Here is a 27,402-nt window from a genome sequence, read left to right as displayed (position 1 = left end):
GCCTTGGTGGTACAATGGTAACAAGGTACCTGGCCCTACCTACATATGACTCTGAAAATAAAAAAACACTCATTTTTAAAGAGTTAGAGGAAGACCCAATAAGAAAACCAAGTAGGGAGTCAAAGATTACGGTGGAGAGCAAAGAGAATGTCTTACAGAAAGGGCTGAGAAAGAGACTGGATGACAGCAGAATCAAAGAGGACCCTGCATCAACATATATGTACAAACATGTGTAGAATAGCTAGCTGGTGAGAAGTTGCTGGACAGCACACAGAGCCGGGTCTGGTGCTCTGTGATGACCGAGAGAGGTGGGATGGGGGAGGGGAGGGAGGCTCAATCAGAGGGGATAGATATATAATTATGGCCGATTCACGTTGTATGGCAGAAACACAACACTATAAAAATTAAAAAGCAAAAAAAAAAAAATTTTTTTAGAAAAGGACCCTGAGCCCAGATGGTGAAAAACTACAGTGATATAGACATCCCCGGAAGGCAGACAAAGGACAAAGGACAGGTGGTGGTGGGTTTGGCTTTGAGCATGTTAAATAATGATGGGAAAGTGATGTGAAGATTAAATGTATAAAAGAATCCTTTAAAAAAATAAAGACTGGAAGAAAAATAATGAATATTTGCATAATCTTCACACAGAAAAAGGCTGTCTAGGCATTTTATAAAACAGCTAAGGGCTTCCCAGGTGGCGCCAGTGGTAAAGGATCTGCCTGCCAGTGCAGGAGACTCTGGCGACTCGGGTTTGATCCCTGGGTTGGGAAGATCCCCTGGAGAAGGAAATGGCAACCCACTCCAGTATTCTTGCCTGGGGAACCCCATGGACAGAGGAGCCTCGAGGGATACAGTCCATGGGGTCGCAAAGAGTCGGACACGATTGAGCGTCTGAGCACACAACACACAAAGCATAAAAGCAAAAAACACAAAAATTCAAAACACTAAACATCATCAGTTCGGTTCAGTTCAGTCGCTCAGTCATGTCCGACTCTTTGCAACCCCATGAATCGCAGCACGCCAGGCCTCCCTGTCCATCACCAACTCCCGGAGTTCACTCAGACTCACGTCCATCGAGTCAGTGATGCCATCCAGCCATCTCATCCTCTGGTGTCTCCTTCTCCTCCTGCCCCCAATCCATCCCAGCATCAGAGTCTTTTCCAATGAGTCAACTCTTCTCATGAGGTGGCCAAAATACTGGAGTTTCAGCTTTAGCATCATTCCTTCCAAAGAAATCCCAGGGCTTTTCTCCTTCAGAATGGACTGGTTGGATCTCCTTGCAGTCCAAGGGACTCTCAAGAGTCTTCTTCAACAACACAGTTCAAAAGCATCAATTCTTCGGTGCTCAGCCTTCTTCACAGTCCAACTCTCACATCCATACATGACCACAGGAAAAACCATAGCCTTGACTAGACGGACCTTTGTTGGCAAAGTAATGTCTCTGCTTTTGAATATGCTGTCTAGGTTGGTCATAACTTTCCTTCCAAGGAGTAAGCGTCTTTTAATTTCATGGCTGCAGTCACCATCTGCAGTGATTTTGGAGCCCCCAAAAATAAAGTCTGACACTGTTTCCACTGTTTCCCCATCTATTTCCCATGAAGTGATGGGACCGGATGCCATGATCTTCGTTTTCTGAATGTTGAACTTTAAGCCAACTTTTTCACTCTCCACTTTCACTTTTATCAAGAGACTTCTTAGTTCCTCTTCACTTTCTGCCATAAGGGTGGTGTCATCTGCATATTTGAGGTTATTGATATTTCTCTCGGCAATCTTGATTCCAGCTTGTGTTTCTTCTAGTCCAGCATTTCTCATGATGTATTCTGCATATAAGTTAAATAAACAGGGTGACAATATACAGCCTTGATGTACTCCTTTTCCTATTTGGAACCAGGCTGTTGTTCCATGTCCAGTTCTAACTGTTGCTTCCTGACCTGCATACAGATTTCTCAAGAGGCAGGTCAGGTGGTCTGGTATTCCCATCTCTTGCAGAATTTTCTACAATTTATTGTCATCCACACAGTCAAAGGCTTTGGCATAGTCAATAAAGCAGAAATAGGTATTTTTCTGGAACTCTCTTGCTTTTTCCATGATCCCATGGATGGTGGCAATTTGATCTTTGGTTCCTCTGCCTTTTCTAAAACCAGCGTGAACATCAGGAAGTTCACGGTTCACATATTGCTGAAGCCTGGTTTGGAGAATTTTGAGCATTACTTTACTTGCGTGTGAGATGAGTACAATTGTGTCGTAGTTTGAGCATTCTCTGGCATTGCCTTTCTTTGGGATTGGAATGAAAACTGACCTTTTCCAGTCCTGTGGCCACTGCTGAGTTTCCCAAATTTGCTGGCATATTGAGTGCAGCACTTTCACAGCATCATCTTTCAGGATTTGAAATAGCTCAACTGGAATTCCATCACCTCCACTAGCTTTGTTCATAGTGATGCTTTCTAATGTCAGGTCCATGAATCAAGGCAAATTGGAAGTGGTCAAACAGGAGATGGCAAGAGTGAATGTCGACATTCTAGGAATCAGCGAACTAAAATGGACTGGTATGGGTGAATTTAACTCAGATGACCGTTATATCTACTACTGCGGGCAGGAATCCCTCAGAAGAAATGGAGTAACCATCATGGTCAACAAAAGAGTCTGAAATGCAGTACTTGGATGCAATCTCAAAAACCAGAGAATGATCTCTGTTCGTTTCCAAGGCAAACCGTTCGATATCACAGTAATCCAAGTCTATGCCCCAACCAGTAATGCTGAAGAAGCTGAAGTTGAACGGTTCTATGAAGACCTACAAGACCTTTTAGAACTAACATCCAAAAAAGATGTCCTTTTCATTATAGGGGACTGGAATGCAAAAGTAGGAAGTCAAGAAACACCTGGAGTAACAGGCATATTTGGCCTTGGAATACGGAATGAAGCAGGGCAAAGACTAATAGAGTTTTGCCAAGAAAATGCACTGGTCATAACAAACACCCTCTTCCAACAACACAAGAGAAGACTCTATACATGGACATCACCAGATGGTCAACACTGAAATCAGACTGATTATATTCTTTGCAGCCAAAGATGGAGAAACTCTATACAGTCAACAAAAACAAGACCAGGAGCTGACTGTGGCTCAGATCATGAACTCCTTATTGCCAAATTCAGACTGAAATTGAAGAAAGTAGGGAAAACCACTAGACCATTCAGGTATGACCTAAATCAAATCCCTTATGATCATACAGTGGAAGTGAGAAATAGATTTAAGGGCCTAGATCTGATAGATAGAGTGCCTGATGAACTAAACATCATAAAAGTCTTAAAAACTAAATGGAAAATACACATGCATCACATTAGGGCTTTGACTTCACGCTCAGGGTCACGTGTCTGAGAGTCCCAGGTGGGAGGAGGGCTACAAGCACTAGGAAAGAGAACAAAGTCAGAATCGGTGAGGGGCATGTCACGTGGGCTGAGGAGGCAGCGGGTCACCATGAGAGCAGAGAAGGAGGGTGTGGGCGAGGGACCCCGCCCTCAGGGACCCGGCAGAGGCCAGGGCCACATCTCTGTGCGTCCAGCGGGCGTGACTGCTGGCGGTCTGTCCCGGGAAGAGACAGAAGTGAAGCAGAGGGCAGGACCCCCAGGGAGGTTGGCAGTGGCTTCCTAGTCCGGGTCCTGAGAGCCGTCCCCTCCCCGCAGTGTAGACTGGCCACCGGTGGAAGCCCACGGAGCTGCAGCCGGCTCTGCGGTCCAGCCCGCGGCCCCGCCAGCCTCCCTGACCTGCAGCAGCAGCCTCTCCTCACTCTTCCAACAGGGGCGAAAGCAGCTGATTCTGTACTAAGCCCTTTATCCCTTAGAATACAGACAGGAGCCTGTTTTCCTGAATGAACCCTGACTGACACCCCACTGGATTTATTAAAAGGATCACTGTTTACTTTTGAAAGGTCAGATTATAGTAAAGCAATGAACAGGAAAATGAGATCAGAGGGTATTAAAAAAAAAAAAAAAAAACAGCCAGCCATCATTCATATCATTTATAGAGCATATGCTCAAAAAATATTTGTTGAATGTTGAGTGTGGAAGGACTATTTAAAGAAGATGGGCAATTAAAAAAAGAGAGACATATTAAGGTACTTCAAAGGCTCATGGGTCATTTTCTGTTGTAAACCCTAAGACAACAGAGAATACAGTAACAGCGATAGCAAGAATAATAATAATAGAAGCTATTTATTGAATGATGTTTGTGTAACATGTCCTGCATGAAAATCATCTCATTTAATCCTCCCAACAGTTCTAAGAGGTTGGCATTAACATGATATCACCATTTTTCACACTAAACAATGAGGCTCTGAGAAGCTGGGTCAAATATGTCTTTTTGTTTCAGTTCTTACTCACAAGCTGAATTTCTCTCAACCTCAGTTTTCTTCATCTAGGAAATGGTAATATAAAAGGATTAACTGATATAATTATTTTGGCACCAAAGCAAACTTAAGCCTCTCTGTTGTCATTGTTTAGTTACTCAGTTGTGTCTGATTCTTTTGCGACCTCATGGACTGTAGCCCACCAGGCTCCTCTGTTCATGGGATTCTCCAGGCAAGAATACTGGAGTTGGTTGCCGTTTCCTTCTTCAGGGGATCTTCCTGACCCAAAGATCGAACCCATGTCTCCTGCATCGGTATCACTGAGCCACCCTGGGAAGCCCTTTAAGGCAAAGTTAATAGCACCATGCATGAGATTGTGAAGGTACCAAGCAGACAGAAGAGCCAGCATTTTGATCCATCAGGATTCCAAAGCCTACATTCCAGAATCGCAACACCACACAGAGGGGCAAGGGTGAGGTTTCTGCTGCAAATGAGAGCTTTTGGTCTGCAGCTGGATCACATAATAAGAAAAACCATCATCCCGCCTAACACAAGGGTGGCTGGGACTCCAGGGCTGCTTGGCTCCATGGCTCAACAATGTCACTGAAGACTTCGCCTCTGTCCATCACGACCCTGCCATCCTCCCCACGGGCTTCATTCTGAGGCTGGCAGCAAGATGGGGACCATGATTCCAGGTGGCATCCGAGCAGAACAACATCCAGGAGGATGAGAAAAATTGTACCCTTCTCCAGCTGTTTCCCAGCCTCAAGCAGACTACCCCTCAAGTCTCAGGGACCAGAACAGGCCACCTGTCCACTCCTGAACCAATCTTCACAGAAGGGCTAGAATGTCCACAAGTTGGCATATACTAAAGATCTGAGGTAGAATGAAGAATTAAAAGATGTATTTCAGGAAACTGAAAACTTAAGGCATCTCTTCACGAACTCACAGGGCATGTCTTATAATGATGAAGAGGTAAAAGAATTCTGAAGTGGGGAGAGTGGAGAGCCAGAAACAACACAGGCATTGGAAAAATCACTCTGGTTGGAGAAACGTGGTACCCTATGACAAAGGAAGTCCCGTGTGAAGTCGGTGTGGGGGTTACACAGCTCCTGGTGTTAGTCAAGGAAGCACCCAGTAAAGCCACCAAGTGTACAGCAATAAAGACCTGAAATACTAAAAATACGCACACACTCAACCTCGCACCTAATTCAAAATCCAACACATTTTAGGGTGTAGTAACTCTATTGTAGTAACAATAGAAAATTTTTGTACAGCATTCTGCTTCCTTCTCACAATTCTTTTTCCATTCTCACACATGAATAAAAATAAAGTAGTGTGTGCATACACAGGACATAGAACACATCCCAGATCACAGTTGTTTTTCATATTTACACAACCAGGTTTGATGTAAAGGCTAACTTGTCCATCCTTTGACCTGAAAATATGGTAATAATGCAAACCCTACAGAGTTCTAAGGAAACTGCTTCCATTTCATCTACAACAGTTCTCTGCTATTCCTAAGAAATGTCAGGTCTGTTTGCCTTGAAAATGATAAGAGTGGGTATGAAGAACATCACGTATCTCCCATGAAGTCATTTTCATTATCCCATATATCTCCCAGGTACTGGATATTTAGAGGAGCCCCAGGATACCCACGGGGTTGGGAAGGGTATCGAGGTCACTGCATCTGATACCCTTCTCTGCCATAAGAGGATTCCAGGGGATCAGACGTAGGGAGAAGCTTCTAGGATCAGGTCTTCACTACTGCACAGGTCAGCCTGAAAGAGCAACACTGCCATCATTGCTCAGTAATCCAGAACGTAACTGATTCTCACTCAGTTCTGGCCTGCAGCGGACAAAAGCCACCCGCACACCTGAATGGCCAAGACGGTGGCTTCTCAGTTACTTTGAGGACTGTCGGGCTAACTTGGGCAGCACCTTGGTTCAACACTGGGGACGCTTTGTGCACTTTAGATGATTTCTTTGGCCACACACTGCATCAGAAAAAGGTAGTGCGTCTAGCACATCTAAGCTTTTGTGGAGAGGTTTGAGCTATCACAGATTCGAAGTTCTGACATAAGGAGGAATTCAAAACTGAATACTGGTGATTAAGTACCAAATAACCATGAAATCGTAACATTTCAGAAGCTCTGATACAACTACAGCAGGGATCAGTGGACTGGAGGGGAGAAAAAAGCCTTCCTCAACCCTCTTAGGGTCCTTGGCAGGGTTGAAAAATTAAATTGACAAAAGACCGATTAACAGAAGAACACACAAATTTATTTAGTAAGCTTTACGGGACAGGGAAACCTTCATAAGGAAATAGAGATCTGAAGAAACAGTTAGGCCTGTGTCTTCTTATGCTAAGTCTGATGAAGAGGGGATGGTTGTGAAAAACGTGACAGCTTCAAGTTCGCCCCAAACCATCAGAGAAAAAGAACATTCACAGCTTTAGCTGCTAATATGACTAAATAAATAATGAAAATAAATTAAGCAATCTCAAGAAGTTACAAAAAACGAAAAAGCAGAGGGAAGGAAGGAATAAAGATAAAAAGCCAAAATAACGGAATTGGAAAAAATAGCTAATAACAATAAACTTGGGAGGGTTACTTGAAAAAGAAATATGCAAAACAGCTGAGCAATTAGATAACCTAACAACTGAAAAGAAAAAATGAAAAAGCACAGATTGAGTAATAAATGAGAACGGGGAACAACCAGAGATACAGTAGGGAAGTAAAGTGTGTTAAGGGAGTACCTCATCCAGTCAACTGGAAAACACTGACGATTATCCAGGAAAATATAAATACCAAACTGGCCCCCGACGACAAGGAAAAATCTAATCAGTCGTATAGACACCGAAACTGTTAGCCAAGAACTAATCCCCCAGAAAAAGTACAAGATCAAGTAAGTCATGAACGTGAACACTACTAAACTGCAAGGAACACACAATTTCAGTGAAAGTTGAACTGTTCCATGAAAAACAGTGAAAGCTTCCAAATTCTTTTCAGGAAGTCAGCAGAACATTAGAACGAAAAATCTAATCAAGCGAGCATCAAAAGAGGGGAAGAAAAACATTAGAAAATCAGACTTATGAATATTAATGTAATATTCTCATGAATATTAAAGTAAAAATCCTAATACTAGCCATACATTTTTTTAAGTGACCAAGTGGGCTTTACACCAAAATTCAAAATTAGGATATCTATTAATAAAATTCATTATGCATGCTAAGTCGCTTCAGTCGTGTCAGCCATCCAGGTTCCTCTGGCCATGGGATTCTCCAGGCAAGAATTCTGGAGTGAGTTGCCATGCCCTCCTCCAGGGGAGCTTCTCAACCCAGGGATTGAACCTGCATCTCTTACGTCTCCTGCACCGGCAGGCAGGTTCTTTACCACTAGCACCATGTGGGAACTGAGCACATGTATCCATAAATGCTGCTGCTGCTGCTGCTAAGTCACTTCAGTTGTGTCCGACTCTGTGCGACCCCATAGACGGCAGCCTACTAGGCTCCGCCGTCCCTGGGATTCTCCAGGCAAGAACACTGGAGTGGGTTGCATTTCCTTCTCCAATGCATGAAAGTGAAAAGTGAAAGTGAAGTCGCTCAGTTGTGTCCGACTCTTAGCGACCCCATGGACTGCAGCCCACCAGGCTCCTCCGTCCATGGGATTTTCCAGGCAAGAATACTGGAGTAAGTTGCCATTGCCTACACACTCTAATTTTGGGTTTTTTTAAAAAATAATTTAACATGAACGATATACTATACATGTACTTCTGAAACCTGCTTTGTTTCTCTAAACACTATCAAGATTTATCTGTGCTGATATATGTAGGGATATTCTAGTTCATTTGTTTCAACCACTGTATAACATTCCATTGTATGACTAAACCACAAAAGTTGCTTAATACAATCCCCTATTGATGGACATTTGGATTTCTGACAATTTTCTGCTTTTATAAATTCTGCTACAATGAACTTGCTTGTACATACTTACATATATTGATACTAAGCGGCACTCCAGGCTTACAGGAATGCAAACGTTTACACTGACACACATTGCCAGTTGCTATCTTAGTAGTTTTATCAATTCACATTTTTATCAGCAGTAGTGAAAGCTTCTATTTCTCTACACCTGCTCCATACCTGATTGCTATCAGGCTTATTAATACTAGTAAATCTGGTAAAAACGAGCTGGTATTTCACTGTAGTTTTCTTCTGCATTTCCCTTATTAATAGTGAAAGTGAGATTTTCACCACATTCACTAACCATGCATCATGAGAAGACATGGGTTCGATCCCTGGGTTGGGAAGAGTCCCCGGAGAAGGGAATGGCAACCCACTCCAATGTTCTTATCTGGAGAACTCCATGCTGGTGGGCTATAGTCCATAGGGTTGCAGAATTGGACATGACTGAGCGACTAACACTTTCACTTGCACAATTATTTAACATGAATATAGATGTTTTTCAATAAAATTTATATATTACACAAACACACACCCCTTCAGGCAGCTGATCTTATGACCTTGAAAATTCTAAAATAACTGGCTTTTCAACAAACAGGACTTTTCTTTTTCGTCTTCAAGACCAGAAAAGGAAAGTCAGCTTTCTTATCTTTTCTTCAATCCCCGAATTATTAACTTAGAAGGATTTAATCTTAAAGTGGTAAAATATCCTTTCTATATTTGCAAAGGTAACTTTTGTCTCTATAACTAGAACAATGCTTCTGACACCTTGATGAAACCGGAGGTTTAGATGACTTGTTTCCATTGCGACTTTCTTTAAAAGTCATCAACAAATGCAAGTTCCTTGAATGAACAGCTTAAGAACTATATAATTATCGCTATAGCTAAATATAGGAATACAGAATTTCTGGGTGAAATATTGCCCTTGGAAAAAGAACTGACAATAGTGAAAGGAAATGTACTTTACATACGAGAGGCATGGTTTTCTATGATTTACACATAAAAAACATTCCTTGATGAGTTAAGAGAATATTCATCTCAAACACTATATGTTCATTTAAGTTCTCACTCTTAACCCAGAATATCTTTTAGAATTAATATCCAAACATTATATCTCTGCTTTTAAAACTTGCATTTTAAAAAAATATAAAAATCCAATTTAAATTTTTAAAATTAAAATGAAACTGTTGTTTCAAAAAAGAAATCACTGTTTCCCAACACACAAGGTGCATGGATGGCTACACAGAGGTGCTGGGAGGTGGGTGTCTGACCCCTTGCTGAAGGTGGAGGGCTCCACAGGTTATTCTGAAATTTACAGAAGAAAGTTGTTTTCTTCCTCCAAACTGTGTCAAGGGCTAGTGCTTCAGGGTTTGCTCTCAAGAGTGAGCTGGGGAGGAGGCAAGGATGCAGGAGGAGGACAAAGGGCGTCCCTTCACTGAGTCCTGTATTCTCCGAGGGAGAATGAATTACGTTATCGATATACATCCCTGAAACCCACTCCAGGATTCTTGCCTGGAGAATCCCCATGGACAGAGGAGCCTGGCGGGCTAAAAGTCCATGGGGTCACAAAGAGTCAGACACGACTGAGTGAGCACACACCCATGCACGCATATATCCCTGCAACAGTCAGTCCAGTTCCCAGCCCACATGCCTCTAACTGGGGAACTGGCTGCCACAGGCCGGACCCATTCCTGGTGCCCTTCTGCAGAATGAATCCACGGAAATCCACCCAGCAGCCTCCACGGCGGGGCCAGCTCTAGATTTCCCTTCCGAGGGGCCAACCTGGGCCTGCACTACCGCTGCTGATCTAGGTGAACACTGCTCGTTTCCACAGCACAGAGCAGTATAATCAAACAATCACACGATAGACAGAGTCAAACAGCAAGCCGTCACCGGGTCAGGAAAATTTAGGGTGAAGTAGGGTGGAGAGCAATGAGACAAACATCAGGACAAATGAAGTCTTTAAGGAGGAGATAATGTGCAGTGTGGGGAGGAGGAGAGGCGAGGTCTTTTTTTTTTTAAAGAAGAAGACAGAAAGTTGGGAAATTTCAGATAAATCATGGGTTTCCTACGCAAACCACTACACACAGCTTCTTTTTGGCCACAATAATAAACGCAGTCAGACTCAAGGCTTGGCTACACTCGACTGCAGCCCGTGGTCTTTCCTCATTTGAATAGTATTTTAGGAATGTTTTGTCAAAGTGTGGATGAGTATTCACTTCTACCACATTCTTCCCTTCACCGGGATCATTACGGTCCTACTAACGATTTACTTTATAGGCAGAACATTCACAACATTCAAGGATGACCTTTTTTTTTTAACCTGTTAAAATTCATATATTTATTTGCCCACAATTCCTTTAAAAGGGAAGATTAACTTTAACAACTGTTGCTCATAGCAACACAGGAACAAAAGATTTTTCACATGCCTAATCTAAGCATTTAATTGAAATTCACAAACTTAGATCTCAAACCAAGTCAAAAGTGGAAATGTAAGAATACTAGATTCCCATATAGCAGCAGATACAGAGTATATGCTTCAGCTCTCACAAAGGAAAAAAAAAAAAGCATAGCTTGTGATAGGGATAAGGAATGTGCAAGTTTAATGATTCCTTTACAAACCACGGTTTTTGTGAAACGTTCATATTTTTCCAGGTAAGTTTCACAGCTTCACCTATTTGTTTCTGCCACTTCCTACTGGGTTGTATTTCAGTGTTTGGCTCTGTGCAAGGTCTTCTTAAATATTTATTAAATAAAGGAAAGCTTTAACAGGAACCATTAGCGACCCAATTTTAGGAAGCTGAGGCTTAATAGGTGAAGTGTGCCGCTTAGTTTCTGCCACTTTCCCTTAACCGAGGCCAGAGCCTGAATCCAAATCTAAGCAGAGTAAAGCAAACGCTAACAGGGTAATGTACAGAAGGAAACAATTGCCCCCTGGCCAAGATTTAGGCTCAAAGGTAAAAAAAAGAATTCCAGTCAAGGTCTGTAACTCACACATTTATGGAACCAAGGTGTTCTCACAACAGACTGCTCTTCAGGGTTTCAATCAATGCAAGAGAAAGAGTTCTGTCAAAGAATCTGGGAGAGCTGGAGCTCAGTGTTATGGCTTTGAAAATTCTCCATCCTTTAATAATCAGTTCACTTGTCCTCAAACTGGGGTGGGGACATGGGGGGTGGGGTGCAGGTGCTGTGGATGGCTCTACGGAAGACTGGATTGGGAGCAGGCTGTGGTACAAGGTCAGAGGGGTTTTAGAAACAGAAAGATGGAGGATACAGCCAATTAGATCTCAGCCTCTGAAAGAACTCAAAGCCCTGGAATGAGGCAGGAGTGACAGAATCAGATCTGGCTTCAACTGAGCACCAAATATGCACAAGACATTGGGCTGGGTGTCCTGTGAGGGGGCATTAAATAAAGAAGAGTGTGCATGGTTGATCCAAATGGAGCCTACCCACTTGTTTGGAAAAATTAAAAGTAAATTCTGAAAAAGGTAACAGTTCAATTACAAGAATCAATGAAGTATACGTTTAGTTTTGATACTGATGCTGAAAACAAGCACCATGAGAAATAAGGAGCTGGAAGATCTCGTGGGGCTGAGAGGTCCAGGGAAGCTTCCAGTGTTGAAACTGAATCTTGAAAGGTGGCCGTGGCCTCCGACCCAAACCAAGGCCGAGGGCCCATGTGAGTAGCCCCTGGAGGTTCCGCACGGTGAAACGCACAGCTTTGAAGTAAGACGGACATGGGTGAGTCCCACCACCACTGCTCAACGGCTCTGTGCCCTAGACAAGATGCTTCACCTATTAAGCCTCAGCTTCCTAAAATCGGGAGGCTAATGGTTCCTGTCAAAGGTTTCATTTATTCCATAAATATTTATTAAGACCTTGCACAGAGCTGAACATTGAAATACAACACAGTAAACAAGACAGAGGCAGGACCTCCCCTCCTGGACCCTGAAATGACATGCATAGGTATTTAGATCATTATCATCACCGTCTTCATCATCTTTAGCACAGTGGTGGAAAGTACAAGATATGTTCCCATGAGAATGAGTGTAACATCTCAGCTGGAACAAGGATTCACTCCCCAGGTCCAAATACTGGCATGCTTCAGGGCTCAGTCCTGGGACCTCTTCTTTTCCTGCATTCCCAAGAATCTCACTCCATCCTACAATTTAAAACACTAGCTGTGTATCCCTGAATTTAGTGCCTCCAGCTCTGGAGCTGTCTCCTGAACTCCAGACTCTATATCCAGCTGCTTATTCGATGTCTCCATGTACATGTCTTAACAACCATCTCAGACTGATAAATCTGCAACAGAACTCTGGACCACTGATGCACTGGATGCCAACCAACCATATTCCTTCCTTGGTCTTTAGTGTTAGGTGCTCAGTTGTGCCACCCAAAGGACTGTAGCCCACCAGGCTCCTCTGTCCATGGGATTCTCTAGGCAAAGATACTGGAGTGGCTTGCCATGCCCTTCTCCAGGGGATCTTTCCGACCCAGGGACTGAACCCGGGTCTCCTGCGTTGCAGGCAGATTCTTTACCGTCTGAGCCACCAGGGAAGCCCTCCATGGTCTTTCCCCACCAGTACATGTAAGTTCTTTCACTTTCACCTGAAGAACAATCTCCAATCCATTGCCAAAGCCATCATTCCAGTTCAAGATCTGATTGTTTCTCACCTAGATTACACGACTGCAATAGCTGCTATGATTCCTTCTCCATAGAGTAATGATCTCTTATAAAAAAAACGGGCAAGGATACACACACACACAAGCCCCATCGCTGCTCCATTCAACCGAAAACTCTCCAATGGCTCCCAGATGCCCTTAAAATGTTGATGGTGTACAAGGCATCCCTGACCAGACACTCTTTTTACCTCTCTGCCTCCTCTCATGAGTCTCTTCTTTCTCCATCTCTGCACTGCAGCCACACGGGCTCTTTCAGTTCCCTGAATCCAGCGACCTCTCCAGCACTTTAGGACAGTTCTGTCTGACAGAGCTTTCTGCACTGGCAGAGATGCTCTATATCTGTACATGCGGCTCCTGGGCACTTAGCATGCGGCTAGTGAGATTAAATATTTAGTGAGGAACTAAATGTTTAACTTTATTTAATTCCGATTGCTTTAAATAGCCACACATTCCTAGCAGCTATTGTACTAGGCAGGAGGGCTGGGAATCTAACTAACCTGTTCCTCCGCTTTGACTCTTCCTCTGAATTTTCGCACGGATGGCGCATTCTTATCCTCAGGCCATAATTTCACAGAAAAAAAATAAAAAGCCTGGCATTTCGATTCATTTCTATTTAAAACCACAACACAAAGGAAAACTGTAAAGTTTTGCACTAAATGAAACAGTGTGCTCTTCAAATCTTTGAGAATAAACATTATTGACCACGCTTTACATTTGATTGAGTAACAGTGCCTCTTAACGAAACCACCCTTGCATACAATGGAGTGGTATCAGTCAAATTTCTGGTCTCTGACTAAGTCAGAATTTTCATCAGGAGTTTGTAGCACAAATCTCTCTAGGTCAACCTGGCCTACAGCGCAACTGTCGGTACTCACGTTGGAGCCTGTGAGAAAACACGCATAAATGAACTCTAGCAAATGCTCTCTGCTTGCCTACTCCTGACACACTCATTTCCCCCCAAAACAGGGACACTGACTTGGCTGAAAGTCACTATTAAGTCAAAATAATGTCTGAAAGTGTGAAAGTATTAAGTCGGTTGGTTGTGTCTGACTGCAACTCCACAGACTGTAGCCCGCCAGGCTCCTTTGTCCATGCGCAAGAATCCTGGAGTGGGTTGCCACGCCCTCCTCCAGGGGATGGTCCTGACCCAGGGATCAAACTTGGGTCTTCTGCTTTGCAGGCAGATTCTTTACCATCTGACCCACCAGAGAAGCCCTCAAAATAATGTCCGCATTTCTTTAAAATTAAATCTCCTACTCCACCCCCACCCCTGCCCCCGCCACCCCTGGTGAGACCGAAGCTGGTTAAGTGAACATCTCTGCTCAGATTCTCCACTGGGACCACAGTCATTACTCCCAAGTTACTGGAATGAAAGAACAGCTCTCAGAACTCAGCTCTGTTACCCTACTCCCGGTCCACTTCCCAGTGGGCCTTGATTCCAGTGCTACTCACTGCTATCTTCTCAGAACTGTGATTTCTTTACTGACATTGGGGTTAATAGTGTAGGAAAAATTATTTGCAGAGGAAAATGATTTTAGCCCTTCACAGCATCTTTGCAACACCTGCATTTGTGAAAGCTTTGTGAAGAGAATAAACAGAATTATCTTCTATTTGATCATCATCACCAACTCTGTGCTTTACAAATACTATCAAGATGTCCCTGGGAAAGTCAGCCCTTCCAGTGATCAACACAGATCACTGTAATGTTTATACTTCCAAAAGTAAACTGGACACAAGCAACTATGGTGCTTCCAAGAGTTTGTGGGGTTTTCTTCTGCCTGTTTCTCTCCTGTCCCCGTGTACAATTCCAGCTAAGACAGGCAAGAATAGGTCTGGAAAACTTTCAGGAGTGTGTTGTACGTCATTGGAAGAAAAGCAGTAAGAGAAACAAGGCATCTCCTCTGATTCAGCATCCATGTCTGATTTATTTTTATACAACAATGCCTAGAATCCAAATTATTTGTGAAATCGATGGTCAATGACCACTGATTAACATTCCATCTTATCATAAAAGCTAATATTTCTTTTAAGTGTTTGTATAAAATATTTTGGGCTTTCCTAATAGCTCAGTGGTGGTAAAGAATTTGCCCGCCAATGCAGGAGACGTGGGTTCCATGTCTGGATGGAGAAGATCCCCTGGAGAAGGAAACGGCAACCACTCCAGTATTCTTGCCTGGGAAATGCTATGGAGAGAGGAGCCTGGCGGGCTGCAGTCCATGGGGTCACAAAGAGTTGGACACGACTGGAACAACTGAGCACACACACACACATAAAATATTTTAAAGGCTTTCTCATTTCACTTGACATCAGCGGTTGGCAAACTTCTTCTGAAAAGGGCCAGAGAGTAAATATTTAAGGCTTTGTGGGCCACGTACAATCTCGGACACATATTCTTTGTTTTTGTTTCTTACAACCCTTTAATGATGTAAGACCCATTCTCAGCTAGAGGGCTCCACAAAAAGAAGGCTGTGGTCTGGGATTTGGCCCTTGGGCCATAGCTGGCCCACCCTGCTTTTCAAGTATACCAAAAAACCATAATTATATAGTATGGTCACACTTTGACGAAAGAAAAACACTTCCAACTGTTTTGCATGTTTTTCTGTAATTTTTTAAAAAGTAAACTAAAATTTTTTAGAACAGTTTTAGATTTACAGAAAGCAAACAGTCGGTACAGAGTTTCCATATACCCCACCCTCAGGTTCCCCCACGGTTAAGCTTTTCAAATCCATGAACCAATATTGATACACTGTTATTACCTAAGATGCAGGTTCCCTTAGCTTTTACATGGTGCCCTTTTTCCGCCCCAGGATTCCATCATGACACCCTACTGCATACTCACCCTGCCTTCCTAGGCTGGGACAGCTTCTCAGACACTCCCTTGTTTTAATGACCATGTCAGTTTTAAGGAATACTAGTCAAACAGTTTGTAAAATGCCCTCTATGGAGATTTGGTGGGTGTTTTTCTCATGATTAGACTGGTTTTCTGGAAGAAAGACCACCGAGAAAAAGTGACCATCACATCGCATCAGTGGTACTTCAACATGATTTATCACTGTTGACGTTTACCTCGAATGCCTGGCTGAAGCTTTGGCATCACACTTCCTCTAGCTGCTTTTTCTTTAACGATTTTAATTCTTACCATATATTACTAGTTTAAAGCTTTTAAACATCCAATCATTGAATAAGCTGGCTGTTTACATACACACAGATTATGATTCATTATCTATGCAATTCACATCTATGTCTCTTAGAATAGCTTATCCAAGATGAAGACAAAAAATTAGTATGTATCTTATCAGTATTTTCTACTTTTAATTCACCCTAACTCTTCTTCCTCTGCCTGTTGGGAGACACAAAAAGTACAGTAGCAAAGGCTAAAAGGCTAGGATACAAGGAGAAAACTTGGGTCATACTGAGACTATCAAAACACTGAGGGAAATGCAAGTCAAAACCTCAGTAAGGAAATTCCCCAATGGTCCAGGACTGGTTGAGATTCCATGCTCGCAAGGCAAGGGGCACGGGTTTCATCCCTGGGGAACTAAGATCCCATATGCTGTGAGGTGTGGCCAAAAAAAAAAAACCAAACCAATCACAGTAAGATACTAGCTCTACTAGCTCATGTCCACTATAAATGTTTAAAAAAAAAAACCACAAAAAACCACCAAGCATTGGTGAGGATGTGGAGAAACTGGAACACTCACACACTGCTGGGAGAAGTGTAAATGATGCAGCCGCCGTGGGAAGAGTCTGGCAGTTCCTCATAAAGTCAAACATACAATTAACATATAACCCGGCAGTTCCACGTCCAGGTATTTTATCCAAGAGAATTAAAGACACATAGTCATATAAAAATCATACACAAATGTTCATGGCAGCGTTTATTCATAGTAGACAGAAAGTAGAAACGATGCAAATGCCCAACAGCTGATGCTTGGGTAAACAAAGTGTGGTATATCCACGCAATGGACTATTATTTAAAGTCACAAAAAGTTTCAATGCACAATGCTGGATGCTTGGGACTGGTGCACTGGGACGACCCAGAGGGATGGTATGGGGAGGGAGGAGGGAGGAGGGTTCAGGATGGAAATAAAGTAAAAAAAAAAAAAAAAAAGACATGGGGGACACAAAGCCTTGTGCTGAGGAGCCCCACAGTGCCCTGCACAGTATCATGTATAGTCATATAATCTCTACCACATCATGATATAAAATATTTCCAGCATTCCAAAAAGGTCCACCTTTGCAGTTAACCCACTGCTCCCAACTCCTGGTGCCTGGAAACCACTGATTAGCTTTCCATCACTGTAGTTTTGCCTTTACTAGAATTCCATATAAATAGAATCATACCGCATGTGGTCTTTGGTGTCTGGCTTCTTTCCCTTGGCATTAATTCTCTTGGGATTCATCCATTTGGTTGTGTATATCAGTAGTTTCTTTTGTTGTTGAGTAGTATTCCATTATATCAAATACTACAAATTTTTATCCATTCACCAAAAGATGGACACTTGGGGTATTTCCAACTATTGGCTATTATGAATAAAACTGCTATTAACATGCATGTACAAAAAAAATAAATAAATAAAGTCACAAAAAGGAATGAAACGCTGGTACAGGCTACAACGTGAATGAATCTTGAAAACCTTATGCTAAATATGAGAAGCCAGACACATAAGGAAGTGTACTGCATTACTCCATTTATAATGTCCAGTTAGGCAAAAATATAGAGACAGAAAGTAGATTAGGGGTTTCCAAAGGCATTGGGGTGGAGAAAGGATAGGGACTGAACTCTTAATGGGTACCAGGTTTCTCTTGGAGGTGATAAAAACGTTCAGGAATCACATAATGATCACAGTTGCACGACACTATGAACATACTAAAAAAAACCAACAACAACAACCCTCTGAACTGTGCACTTTAAAATGGCTAATTTTATGTGATGTTTTTATCACAGTAAAAAATTAATAGCTGGGGAAAAAAACCACTAAAGACACTGAAAATATTCTGAAGCTACATATTTGGGGAATCATTTTTAACTTACAAGTTACATACATAGTCATTCAGTTCAGTCGCTCAGTCGTGTCCAACTCTTTGCAACCCCATGGATGCCAGGCCTCCCTGTCCATCGCCAACTCCTGGAGTTTACCCAAACTCATGTCCATTGAGTCGGTGATGCCATCTAACTATCTCATCCTCTGTCATCCCCTTCTCCTCCTGCCTTCAATCTTTCCCAACATCAGGGTCTTTTCCAATGAGTCAGCTCTTTGTATCAGGTGGCCAAAATATTGGAGTTTCAGCTTCAACATCAGTCCTTCCAATGAACACCTAGGACTGATTTCCTTTAGGATGGACTGGTTGGATCTTTGCAGTCCAAGGGACTCTCAAGAGTCTTCTGCAACACCACAGTTGAAAAGTATCAATTCTTCTGCGCTCAGCCTTTTTTATAGTCCAACTCTCACATCTATACATGACCACTGGAAAAACCATATCCTTGACTAGACAGACCTTTGTTGACAAAGAAATGTCTCTGCTTTTTAATATGCTGTCTAGGTTGGTCATAACTTTCCTTCCAAGGAGTAAGCGTCTTTTAATTTCACGGCTGTAATCACCATCTGCAGTGATTTTGAAGACCAAAAATATAGTCAGCCACTGTTTCCATGCCTTTAAAAATCCTTTTCCTTTTCTTTATATTTCTGTGGTGATTTTTCAAATTAAAAGAGTTTTAGATATGGATGAAGAAATCAGCCCAAAATTCAAAAAGGAAATCAGTTCAACCAATTTCAGTCCAGTTTATGGGACTGGGGCGGTACCCAGGACCAGGGCCCGGTCTCTAGGGATTTACACTGCATCAGGGCTAGTGCAGTTCAAATCCCACCTCGGCTCCATGAGGCTGGCTATACTCCTCTACAGTGGGGGCATGGTTTTCCTACAGACGTCCACGCAGAAAAAGTACCCATGAGCCATCCACAGGGCAACAGGTCCAAGTCCTAGAGGAAAGCGGAGCACGACTCATCAGGGCTCACCCACAGGAAAGCGAGATCTTGGTTTGCAGGCCGCATATCACAGTGTTTGATTATGTAGCTCACAACTTCAGTGATTTGCTGCTAAGAATCAATCAATTGCCTATTCATAAATAATAGTCTTTCTTGGAAAAGGCAATTCTTTTCCTGAGAGTTCTAACAAAATTAAACTGCAATCTATGGACCAGTAAAAGTCATGGGAGAAATCTCAGTTGTGTACTCAGCAACCACAGCTCACTCCAGCAAGCATCACAGCCAACTGTTGAAAACAAGAAGTATTTCTGCTGGGAACTTTTGGAGGACAACATAGTTATCTTTAAATTAGGGCTTCCCAGAGAGATTAAAAAAAAACAACAAAAAAAAACCTTCTTCTAAGAACCTCTCCACACTTCAAATACCATAATCACTCAAATCACAGTAAGTACTTTGGCACTCAGAGTTGGACAAGGCCCGGAGAGGGACAATCCCCAGCCATCTATGACAAGGGCGACTGTGATCAAGACAGTTGGGGTTGATTTTGTGTTCTTTGCTCTCATAAGTAATTCACATATTTATGCTGTTAGTCAAAATGCGGCGGCTTAATGCTCTCATTATTTTTAATCTAACTGGAAAATCAATTGTCTCTGGTTGTTGGTGGTTATGGGTATAGTTTTTGAAAACCCAACAATAAGAAATTGGAAACGAGAGTAGCTCTAATTGTATTCTTTCATTAACTTGACAAACTTTCTTCATCGGGCTTCCCAGGTGGCTCAGTGGTAAAGAATCTGCCTGGCAACGCAGGCGATGCTGGTTCAAACCTTGGGTTGGGAAGATCCCCTGGAGGAGGGCATGGCAACCCAGTCCAGTGTTCTTGCCTGGGAAATCCCATGGACAGAAGAGCCTGGTGGGCTACAGTCCATGGGGTCGCAAAATAGTCTGACATGACTTAGCGACTACACAACAACAGAACCAATGTTCATTTAACACCTACCAGATACAAAGGACAAAGAGAGAGCAATACTGAAGAATTCACATTCCAGCAGTAAGTTGAGAAAAATTACTTGCTTTGACTTTGAAAGAAAGATAACATAGAGTTTCCATAGAGCGTAACCAGGTACTGGTTAGGCCGGGTGTGGAGAGCCAAAGGGTAACTTAGACACCGGTGATACCCAGCTGACATCCTCTTCCTATATCCCCCTCCCAATCCCCAGGATTTTTTCCCGCCAGTCAGAAAGCACAAGCTGCTCAACGTCTGATGCAAGCCATAAACCAGAGATTATGGCCCATCAGCCCGTTTTAACGTAAAGCAGCTTTGCCTGAGTGTGTGCTAAGTCGCTTTAGTGGTGTCCGACTCTGTGACCCCATGGACCGTAGCCCACCAGGCTCCTCTGTCCATGGGATTCTCCAGGCAAGAATGCTGGAGTGGGTTGCTGGGCCCTCCTCCAAGGGATCTTCCCGACCCAGGGATCGAATCCGAGTTCTTAAGTCTCCTGCATTGGCAGGCGGGTTCTTTACCAAGTCGCTTTATGTGGTGATGAATCTTTTAAGTTCAACAAGACAAAGTTATTGTAACATCCAATTCGAGGACAGAAAATGAACAGAATTCCCCTGGGAGTTTGTAAAACCACTCATCCTGGCCCTGATGCCTGTCTGCCTTAGCCACCTACTCCTCCAAGAGGCAAATAAATCCAACACTCCACCTTTCTCTCCTTCACTGAATAGGAGAAAACATGGACTAGCTTTTTTTTTTTTTTAAGCACTGGGCCATTTGGCCATGATCTATGGCCCACCATAAACACCATTTGGTGTGGTCAAAGGGGGCCTAAGTTGAGCAAAATAAGAGGTGAGTGAGGGAGCGGACTTGCAAAAGAACAGTTGGTTCACTTGGGGTGGGGCGGGTTGCCAAGGAATCACGGACACGGAGAAGTTTTCCCCAGGACTCGGGGAAGGGGAGAGGAAGGGCAAGGTCAAGGCTGTTACAGTAAAACTGTAATCTATTCACATTGATATGGAGCCCTTAACTCTTCCCCAAAATGAACTTCTAACGTGCTCAAGAGAACACTGAACTGCCAAGTTCTAGCTGGACCAGCTCTGTGGTTCAGTGGGGTCAGCTTGACGGGTCCCCAGCCCACACTCCCAAGGCATTCGCCCTGTGTGGTGAGCTCAGGCATCAGAGAATCCTACATAGTTGACAGGATCCTCTGAAGACCAAGAAAGATGGGTCACGTGAAAATAACTTAAGTGTCCATCAACAGATGAATAGACGAAGAAGACGTGGTGTGTGTGTGTATATATATATATATATATATATATATATATATATATATATATATATAATGAACTACGACTTGGCCATAAAATAGAACAAAATTTTGCCATTTGCAGCAACGTGGATGGACTTGGAGGGTATTTCACTAAATGAAATAAGTCAGATAGAGAAAGATAAACACTATATGATATCACTTATGCTGCTGCTAAGTCGCTTCAGTCGTGTCCGACTCTGTGCGACCCCATAGACGGCAGCCCACCAGGCCTCCCCCGTCCCTGGGATTCTCCAGGCAAGAACACTGGAGTGGGTCGCCATTTCCTTCTCCAATGCATGAAAGTGAAAAGTGAAAGTGAAGTCGCTCAGTCGGGTCCGACCCTTAGCGACCCCATGGACTGCAGCCCACCAGGCTCCTCCGTCCATAGGATTTTCCAGGCAAGAGTACTGGAGTGGGGTGCCATTGCCTTCTCCAGATATCACTTATACATGGATCTAAAAAAATAGAACAAACTAGTGACTACAACATAAAAGAAGCAGACTCACAGAAACAAACTAGTGGGTACCAGTGTGGAGGGGCGGCAACACAGAGCTGAGAGAGTGAAAGGTATAGACAACTGAGAGTAAGACAAGCTGACAGATGTACTGTAGAACATGGGGAATATAGGCAATACTGTGTATTAACTATACGTGGAAGCAACATTTAAAAACTGTACAGAATGGAAAAAAATTATATAAAAGTAAAAAAGAAAAAAAGACTGGTCAATCAACCTAAGAAATCAATCCTAGGCAAAGAGGCTGTCCTCCACGCAAAGACCCCTGAGCATGACCAGATGTCCAGTAAGTCTAGAGAAAAGACAGAGGACACAGACTCTACAGTCCGGTTCTCTGGCTCCAAATTCCCACTCCACGTGTAACAGCAATGATCCCTGTGACTCCATTTCCCCAACTGTAACTGGAAGATAAGAACGACACCCACCTCTCAGGACTACTGGCAGGATAAAATGAGATCACAGTTAAAGAGCTTAGTGCGGAGGCTCCCACACAATAAACACTGAGAAAATGTGTGTCAGAACATCTGTTCTTTCCAGGGCTGCCTTGAACGACCAGTGGGTTCCTGAACTGGAATAACAACACTACAACTAGTCCTCTTTGGCTGGGCCCTCATCGTGGGCACCCAAGATACTCCTATGGGACAGGTGATATGATCTTCATTTTAGAGGTGAAAATGCAGCTTCAGAGGGGTTCAGATACTCATCTGAGCTTTTTTTTCTGCTAATAAAGGTAGAGCGATGAGAGCTCTGATCACGTCACAGCAGAGTCTGCATTGTGTCATCAACCTCCAAAAGCTTAAAAGCATTTAAAATAATACTTCAATATGTTAAAAATCACCATTGATTTAATAAAATTATGTTCCTGTGAAATCCCCCATTCTTCCTCCAAGACATCTGCATAATCACCTATGCAATCAGAAATACCTTACAGATTCTGGTAGAGCATTAAAAACACAAAATTATTTTTCTGAACATAAACATGGGTAAATAATCATAATGGCTTTAAAAGTTAAAAAGTACTGCAGACCCACAGTTTATCAAGTCACTTTTCTTCCAGGATTTCTCATTTGATCCTGCAAAAAGAAGGGGCACACTCCAATTGACCTGTATGACACCTCTTTGCCCACATGTTTGGTAAGTGTGTAACAAAACTGCCCACAGGTTCCTTCAAATAATGTCTCTGACCATCTTCTACACTAGTGAGCAAGACTGTATAGACACTTCACTGCCCTAAAAGAAAACACAACCAAATCTAAACTAAGTATATCAGCTCTGACTCGGATCTTGCAGAGTATCTTTAAAACTCTTATTATTGAAATCCAGAAATATTTATAACCAGTCAGATTTATAAATACTTAAAGGTACAACAGCTTCAAGGAAAACTGAAATAATAACAAATCACCTTAGTCAAAACTGTTTGTCCCCATCAAATGAAGTGGTTACACATTTCCTGAAAACAGAGTTCATGATAATTGTTAATCCATTAACAATTTAAAGTAAAAGACATGCTTAACTTGTTTAAGAAGTGGTGATAAAGATAAGCCAAGCCATATAATTTTACTTCACTTTCTATTTGCTTTACCCAGGCATTACATAGTCTTGTAGTCCTTATTAGTAAACACAAGAGAGATGATATTGACAAATAATGTAAACTGAAGCAGAAGAGAATCTCAAATGCCTAAATATTTCAAGAATGCATTGAAGTTGCAATAACCTGAAACTCCAAGTATCAGAAAGCAGAAAGAATGACCCTACGACTGTTAAAGTCAAGTATTTATACAGGTGCCTTAAAAGCCACTGTTGGGTGAACACCATCATCACTGACATTTACTATCTGTTAAGTAGTTTCAAAGTGCAATAACTGGCTTGGAGCGTGAAGTTTATGACAACAGCTAACACGCCTGGAGAAACTGTGAAGGTGTGATGCTTGTCATAACTTTCATCAAGCCAGCAACAGGCAACCAGGCTGGAGCAAGACGTGACCTCAGCACAGGTGTCTTTTCTCATTTCAAGAGGGAAACCTAAACTGATACCTTCATGGATAATTTAACAAGGATTGCTCCATAAATTTATAATGCCACTTGTGACTTTCTTATAACTGCTCTTTAATAGCATTCAAAAACAATATTCTTAGGATAAAAGTAACTGAGAACATAAAGTATGAATAACACACAAAGGTGGAAAGAAAATTCAGAAATGATAACCATCCAAGATTTGGAATTTTCCCTAATGGCATATTATTTAAATTTATAAGCAGGAATATTTCCTTAATAGTTTACAAATTTACTATTAGAAATCTTTCCTATGATTCTTCTAAAAATCTAACTATGATACATTTTCTTTTTAAAGGTGAAAAGAAAGATGGAAGAGAGAAACAATGTTTGTGAACTAACTTAAACTTCAGCTCCTAAACTTCTTAGAATGTTATGTTTTTCCTCTTTGGTTCTGAGCAGGAATAAAAAGTGTGTTAAAAACTTACAGGAACACATGCTAAGCTCAAGTCCGCCAGTTCCTCAATAATCAAGGTTCAGTTCTATGGTTCATGTCACCACTTCTTATTTCAAAACAGAATCTGCCTTTTCAAGATCTGGGAGGCAGTTCAAGTATTCAGGTGACGATAAACACCAGGCAGCAACCCCCCAAACACGCGTCTGCAGAATCTGAGGGGCAAAGTCAATTGCACCCACCACCTGGGTCCAGCGGGGAAGGGTGCCCGGACCCCCTACACGCCCCGGGCCTCCGGCCTGCCTGCGGGCACGCCCCGGGTCAAGAAAGTGCACTCGAGGCTGGAAGCCAAGAACGGCCCTCAGAGATGCCACAGGTGGCCTAGCCAGTGGGTCACCCCCAACCTGGCGCTCGGGCCTTCCTCCTTCGGGAGGCCCCGAGCCCCGCCCCGCCACCCAGGCCGTGTGTGCCCTCTAGCCTCCATCTGGTCAACTCCGGGCGGAGGCGGGCTCCGAGCAGGGCTCAGGTGGCCCTTCTGGGTCCGTTAACTGGACACAGCGCCCGCCCAGGGCGTCGATCCCACCCTCGCCTCCGTGCCCCGAGCGTCTCAAGGTCCCGGGGCGCTCGGGAAGGTGGTGGCCAAGGGGGAGCCTGGTTGCGGCGGCTCTCCGTGGGCCCCCCGGGCCAGGGCGCCTGGCCGGGCTGACGCAGCCCCGGCTCGGGCGGACGGTCCCCGCGCCTTCTCCCCGGGACCCCTCCCGGCAGCAACCCCCGGGGACAGGCGACGCCCCGCGCGCCCCACGCCCCCCGCGCCGCGGGCGCCGCCGCTCGGCCGGGTCTCCCGGACAACAGCCGCCGCCGCGCTCCCGAGGCGGGTCCCCGCGCCCGCCCCGCGGCCCGGCCGCCCACCTGTCCCGGGGGTCGATCCAGCTGGTCCTCCGGGTGTTGTGATCGATGTAGAAGACCTTGCCGTCGTAGTCCCTGGCCTCCTCCCAGCCCCGGGGTAGCGGCAGCTGCCCGCTCCCGGCCCTCCTAGGCATGGTCGGCGGCCTCGCTGGCGGGCGGCGCCTCCATAGGGGAACCGGGCGCGGGACGCGGCGGGAACGCGACTGCCCGGGCCCGGCCGCCGCACCCCAGATCCGGGCGCCGGCGAGGGCTGGGGGCCCGCGGGGCTGTGGCGGGGGCCACGCGAGGGGACTGGAGGGCGTCTCAGGAAACCCTGCTCTCGGCCCCCGCCGGGGATCAGTCCACCATGTCTGCGTCGGAGCGGGCGAGCGAACCCTCCTCCACCTCCTCCTCCTCGCGATCGCCGCCGCAGCCTCCGCCTCTTCCTCCTCCTCCTCCCCGTCCCTCTACGGCCGCCGAGGGTCGCGGCGCCCAGGCTGCCCGAGCCGCCGCCGTCTGGGCTCGGATCCGGGAAGCTCGGCGGAGCGGCGGCGACTGGGCTTCTCATTTGCGTCAAATTAGCATGCACCCGCCCCTCGCCACACCCCGTACCCGCCCTCACCACGCCTCCGGGCCCGCCCCGCCCATCGCCCCGCCCCCTCCCCCCCGCCCGGCTCATCTGCATGCACATTCCTCGCCGCCACATTCCAGGGCTTAACCCTGCCGTTCCCGCGGCTCTGCGCGCGGGCCTGGGCGCCGGCCCGAGTCGGGCGTCGGCGGCAGCGGGGGAGGGGAGCTGTGGGCCAGGTGGGAGGCAGGCGGACGAAGGAATGCACGGCTCGCTGCTTCCCCCGGACCCTCAAAGTCTCCCTACGGCCGAACGCTTGGGGTTTATTTATTTATTTTTTTACGAGTTTCGGGACGGAAAATTAACGAGAGAGCGCCCAGCAGCCCTCTCCTTCCACCTCTTTGCGACTTCCAGGGAAACTACAAGACTTTCCCCGAGAGGAAGGGGATGTGGGGAGGCTCCCTTCGGAAGCAAAAGGTCCCAGCGAACAGCGAGGGCACAAAAGGGTCCCCCGCGCGGCGCTCCGCACCCGCTCTTGGTTCCCCGGGCGGTTCCCGGGGCGAGGGGTGGGGTAGAAAGTGTGAAAAGCCCCGCCGGCGCCGGAAAGCGCGTCCGGGGGCCTCTGCAAGGGCGCCCGGCCCTTCGGGACCTGCGAGCTCTGAGGGGCCCCGCGGGCCTCGCGGCGGACAGCGAAAGCGAGTCCCGAGGTCCGAGAGCGCCGCGACCCGCCCTGCCACCTGGGGGGCCCCGCCGGGAGGACTCGGGCCAAACCCGGAGAAGCGGCTGACCACCCCGCCCTGGTCGTCGTCCACGTCCGCTCGGCCCACGGGGCCCGGCGCTGGACGTGCCCGCCCCGGGCATCCAGCCCCTTCCGTCCGCCCCCGCCCCGGGAAGTCCCCGGCCCTGAGCCCAGCCGCCGCCCGGGGAGGTGTGGGCGAGCGCGCTGGAAGGAAACCGCGGCGGCCCGGCCCCTGGACGTGTCCGGGAAGGAACGCGGACTTTCTCTCATTCCACAAGTATTTATTCAGCAGCTACTACGTCCTGGTCGGCCCGGACGTCGGGCTCCGGGCTGGACGGGGCCACGGGCAGCAGGCCTGGCAGGGCCCAGACCCACAGCATTTGCGCCCCCCGCCCCCCAGCCCTTCCTTCTCGGAGGGAGCCTCCCAGTCCCCCAACTCTTCTCCAGCCCGGCCTGCACCACCGTCCCCACCATTCAGAGTCTTCCGGGTTACTGAGCAGCTGCTTTTATAGTGGGGGGACGGGGTGGGCGGGAATCAAGGAAGAAAGACCCCGGGGATCAGTCCTTCACCACTAGGTGTGAATTCACTTAATCCTGCCCCCGTATACGTAGACTTTTTCCCACCTTGCGCGGGACACAGCGCACAGCAAGGGCTTTCGGGGTGGGGGTGGGGGGTTTGCAGCTGCGTCCGCCTCCCCTCCTGGATTCACCCACGGGTAAGGAGGTCAAGTTAATTGAGGTTCCCCAGGGCGCGGAGCTGTCCCCGTTAGTGTGGCAGCCGCCTTGGAGGTGGGGACGGCCTTTGGTCCTCTAGGTCTTCGGGGCGTCAGTGGTCCATCTCCGAGGAGGAGGAGGTTGGTCCCGCAGAGTAAGGATGGAGGCTCAGGGGCTTGGAACAGCTTCGTGGTGAGGACTGGACCTGCCTTCTCGGGCGAGGGCCTTAGCGGGGTTGTATCCGTACC

General features: G+C 45.5%; 1 protein-coding gene across 1 annotated transcript in view; it reads right to left on the bottom strand.

Annotated features, from left to right (window-relative positions):
• Nucleotides 1-25,509, bottom strand: part of WWC2 (WW and C2 domain containing 2) — a 152,751-nt gene extending 127,242 nt beyond the window's left edge. The window contains exon 1 of the mRNA XM_061404121.1: nt 25,158-25,509. Within this exon, the coding sequence (XP_061260105.1) occupies nt 25,158-25,288 (131 nt within the window). The 5' untranslated portion in view covers nt 25,289-25,509. The remainder of the gene's footprint in view (nt 1-25,157) is intronic.
• Nucleotides 25,510-27,402: the final 1,893 nt, after the last annotated feature.

The sequence above is a fragment of the Bos javanicus genome, chromosome 27, assembly GCF_032452875.1.
Source record: "Bos javanicus breed banteng chromosome 27, ARS-OSU_banteng_1.0, whole genome shotgun sequence".
In the NCBI taxonomy this organism is placed as follows: domain Eukaryota; kingdom Metazoa; phylum Chordata; class Mammalia; order Artiodactyla; family Bovidae; genus Bos; species Bos javanicus.
Note: the sequence above shows the minus strand (reverse complement) of the source record. Positions and strands in the feature narration are given on the sequence as shown.